Source organism: Etheostoma spectabile, chromosome 17 (genome assembly GCF_008692095.1).
Source record: "Etheostoma spectabile isolate EspeVRDwgs_2016 chromosome 17, UIUC_Espe_1.0, whole genome shotgun sequence".
NCBI classification, from domain to species: domain Eukaryota; kingdom Metazoa; phylum Chordata; class Actinopteri; order Perciformes; family Percidae; genus Etheostoma; species Etheostoma spectabile.
Window position 1 is genome coordinate 1,554,388 of NC_045749.1, and position 4,635 is coordinate 1,559,022.

Sequence of the window (4,635 nt, forward strand, 5' to 3'; positions counted from 1 at the left end):
ACAGGGGGCATAAGTATACACCCCCTATGAATTAAAATAGCCCCCCCCACCATCACATACCCTGCACCATACATAGAGCTAGGCATTGGGAACTTTTAACAAGATCATCTCTCAATGCAAAACAAACTAGCTATTGAGTTAACTTAAATAAAACTGTGCCAATCTCTATGTACTGTATTGTGAAGGGTATGTGATGATGGGGGGTTAATTTATTCCAAAGGCCAAGGGAACTTTATCAGGATGCATAGCATCCTGGATCCATGAAATACCTGGCCTTTAAAATAAATATGTGCCTGCCTCCATGGGAATTTAACATACTTATGCCCCCTGTATTTTAAGGAAGAACATTTATTTATTTACAATATGTTGGTGTCCTTAAAAAGTTGGACTTTCCTATTTTTTTTCCAAAAGATGTTTTTTTTATTCCGCTTTTTAATCAACTTAGCATGGGTGTGTAAACTTTCTCAAGCCACTGTACATGGGAGTCTGTACACAAGAGAAAGCAGTGGGTTTCCGTGATTGTGAGAAAAGATGTAGCTTTAGGAGTCATACGCTGAGACACAAGAGAGTCCACACAGTAAAGAAACCAGTGGGTTGTAGTCTTTATAGTAGAAGAACAATGTGCAGGTATGAAAAGCATACATGGACAGACGCGGTAAGCAGCCTAAATCGTTTGAAGAAATATGAGTATACTGTAAGTGTGTTACTTTTTCATTATTTAAATACAAATATATGTGTATTTGTTACATCTGGGCTCTGATTGATAGGAAAAAAAAAATCTGACATCTGAGACTCTGAATGATGCTGCAATCATGTTATCATTCATACTGTTGAAGTGCTGACATCCTCGCTGTCCATTCTGCAACAAAACACAAAGGCCAAAAGCTTGTCTATGGCCCCTTTCCTCATGACAACATATAGAAATAAGTCTGCAAGAGGACTCATCTTAAGAAATACACCAGACAGGCTGTGAAGGGTCGTGTCATATCTGTCAGGTGCTTGCAGAAGCGTGATCATCATGGGTAGGAACAGCAGCAGGTAAATAAGCAACACCAGGACCAACATTGCCACAATTCGTCGTTTCCCATCAGCAGGAACTGAGACGGAAGCAGACAGGGCTTTGAGGGTCCCACCCAGGAACATTATGAGCAGTGGGAGGGGAAGGAAGAAAAAGCTGGCTAAGATGATCACTGAAAACTCTGGAATATACCAAAATACAACAATGAAGCCAATGGCAAAACAAATGATCCAGACCAGGACACAGACCACCACGGAGATCTTGATGGTCCGTCTGAAGCGGTACCACAGTGGCCAGGCGATGACCAAATACCTGTAATACAAGATGTAAGACACAGCTTCAGAATCACATAGTAATACAATGGTCAGACACAGAATTAGCTCCACACATTTTGGAGAGACAGATACCTTTCCAGGGCGATGCACACCATGAAACAAACACTGGCCATCAGACTACAGCCATAAATGAGACCGTCTATTTTATCTATGGTCCTTAGGTCCTTAGGTCGTGCCACCCAAACGATCATGCAGCAGAACTGAATGAGGTCGGAAATGAGAAGGTTGATGACGTAGATTGGAGCAACATTATCCTTTCGCACCTGCAAGAACACATTGGTTACAGTAAAGAAAGCAGTTGTAAACATGTTCTGAACATCTCCCGAATGTGTCTGCAGCCTCATGTACATTTTAACTATGGAGAAAAGTATTACCGTAAATGTATAGCTTATTTCAAGACTAAATCACAGCCCTCTGACATGTGGCTCCCAACTCAGATCAAGATCCTTTACAGACAGACACAATACACAAAGATCTCAGTCATGATGTATGTACCTGAGAACAAAGAGCATAGATGGCCACGAGGGTCAAAGGAAGTCCAATAGAAATGATAATGTATGTCACCACTTGTATGATCAATTTAGAGTTTTCATGTTGGATGGGCTTGTTGAAATCTTCCATTCTTCAGAGGGATATCTGTGTAAGAGATGTTCATGTTATGAAAAGTATTTATATTAACATTTATTTATATATGCTAACAGCCACACTCAGTTACACTTAGTTAGTGTCTTCAGAGACACTGCCTGTTCATCTACAGTTTTTGCATTCATAAGGAGTTAGGGAGTTGAACAAAAATCTTGTACAAAGGCATACTCCATGAACCCCTCCCTGCATCCACAACTATTCATTTATATATGTTTAAAGAAAGCCCTGTAAACTTAGTCCCCCTTTCCCTTAGTTCAACGCCCATGATAAGGAGTGTCCTCCACTCCCTTCCACCTCTCTAAAAAACAACCCCATAGGTCGTTTGTATAAGCAGCAATTACAACCCATATTTACATGTTATTGTTAGGCTGTGCTCTAGTGGTTCTAGTCATTTTGATGGAAGCTAAGCAAGAATTCATGTAACGTGGTGTTATGACTGAGGGTAGCAACCCCCCTAGGAAGCGTGCAGGTCTTTGATGCCAGTTTGACATTGTGGCCAAACAATAGAATTATAAGTTTTGTATCCGTCACATGATAGGACCAAAGTACTCCCATAGACTTACATTGCGAAAGAACTCTCTGTACATCATTGGATACTATTTTTTGAATGTCTCAACTTCCACCCGAAATGATTTGTTCAATATCAGAATTTGATCAACTCGGTTTGATAACATTTGGAAAGTCTAGAAGAGCTGTACAATCATATGATTCAATCCCCATTCAAGTGCATGGAGCGCTAAACCAGACTCTAGTGCACCTGCTCTATGGAACCCATAATGCTGAAAAAGCGCTCATCATCTAGGTAATTTATGCGAGATGTTTAACGTTTTTAGCTTCATAAGTCAGTGAGAAACAGAGGAGACGGACAAGTCAGACATTAAAATAAAAGGGCTCTTTGCCAAAGTCTGTTGCTTTCGCCGTATCCACACAGTGACTTAAAGTCGCACAGTACTGCCTGTTAATCTACAGTTTCTCTTGAACAGATTTTAAATTGTGCTTTTAAAATAGCACATACATTTCCTGCTTTAAAGATATTGCTTGGTTAATATTTGGTTTCCTTCTGTTCATATCTAACACTTGTACTCAAAATGCAAAGCTTCTTTTCATAAAAATGTCCTGAATACAACATGCAAAAGTTAAAGAAGGAACAAAAATAGACAGGCGTTTACAACGTGTAGGCATAGTACATCAGAAACATAAACATCAAGAAATTCTGACACACTTCCAATGACACTGTACCTTAAAATCTTCAATATCAGTCCAGTATAAGGCAGGATCCTCTTGACATCATTTTCATAACTGGAAAGGTTTCTGTTCAATCTGGTCTTTAATGTAGTCTAGTACAAAGTGATCCCAAGAGTATCCATACCAACCAAGAAAGCTTTTGGAGTCTCGCCTAATACATCAGAATAAGGTTTGGTCCTGGGAGCCAGATGAAGGACATGTTTTAATAATCCCAAGGGGAATTTTGATTTTTGTGTTTATTATAGAGGTTAAAAACACATGTGAACTGGATACATACACATGCAGTAAATGGAGAAAGGGGACTGCCCATGGACAGGCACCCAGAGCAGATGGAGGTTTGGTGCCTTCCTCAAGGGACCCTTCATAGACTGCATGAAGTAAACTGTCCCTTCCCCGTTCCAAACTTGGTCCGTACATCTGAGCTACTGCCGCCCCTGGGCTCAATCATTTCTTAGGAACTCTCCAGACTTCCCATCTATCCACCAGAGGACTCATTTCCCAATTATTTCTTTGTATTGCTCCCCTTTCTTGTTAGCATATGTATCGTCATTTCACATTTTTTACAATGCTACACTTGAAATCGTTCTTTTTAGAGGGGGGGGCATCACTATATACAGTATATATATATATATATATATATATATATATATATATGTATATATATATACACTCACCTAAAAGACAATTAGGAACACCTAGTTTCTAACAATTTCTCATTAATGCAATTATCTAATCAACCAATCACATTGCAGTTGCTTCAATGCATTTAGGGGTGTGGTCCTGGTCAAGACAATCTCCTGAACTCCAAACTGAATGTCAAAATGGGAAAGAAAGGGGATTTAAGCAATTTTGAGCATGGCATGGTTGTTGGTGCCAGACGGGCCGGTCTGAGTATTTCACAATCTGCTCAGTTCCTGGGATTTTCACACACAACCATTTCTAAGGTTTACAAAGAATGGTTTGAAAAGGGAAAAACATCCAGCATGCGGCAGTCCTATGGGCGAAAATGCCTTGTTGATGCGAGAAGTCAGAGGAGAATGGGCCGACTGATTCAAGCTGATAGAAGAGCAACTTTGACTAAATACCACATAGTTACAACCGAGGTATGCAGCAAAGCATTTGTGAAGCCACAACACGCACAACCTTGAGGCGGATGGGCTACAACAGCAGAAGACCCCACCGGGCACCACTCATCTCCACTACAAAGAGGAAAAAACAGGAAAAAGAGGCTACAATTTGAGAGAGCTCAACAAAATTGGACGGTTAAAGACTGGAAAAACTTGCCTGGTCTGATGAGTCTCGATTTCTTCTGAGACATTCAGATGGTAGAGTCAGAATTTGGCGTAAACAGAATGAGAACGTGGACCCATCATGCCTTGTTACCACTGTGCA

The 4,635-nt window shown here is 40.4% G+C and overlaps 1 protein-coding gene across 1 annotated transcript; it reads right to left on the reverse strand.

Moving 5' to 3' along the window:
- Positions 1–822: 822 nt before the first annotated feature.
- On the reverse strand, positions 823–1,974 carry LOC116705461 (G-protein coupled receptor 4). Its single transcript, XM_032541662.1, has 3 exons — positions 1,849–1,974; positions 1,426–1,616; positions 823–1,330 (listed from the first exon to the last, which is right to left on the reverse strand). The coding sequence occupies exons 1-3, from the start codon at positions 1,972–1,974 to the stop codon at positions 823–825; spliced, it is 825 nt and encodes a 274-aa protein (XP_032397553.1).
- Between the last annotated feature and the right edge of the window lie 2,661 nt (positions 1,975–4,635).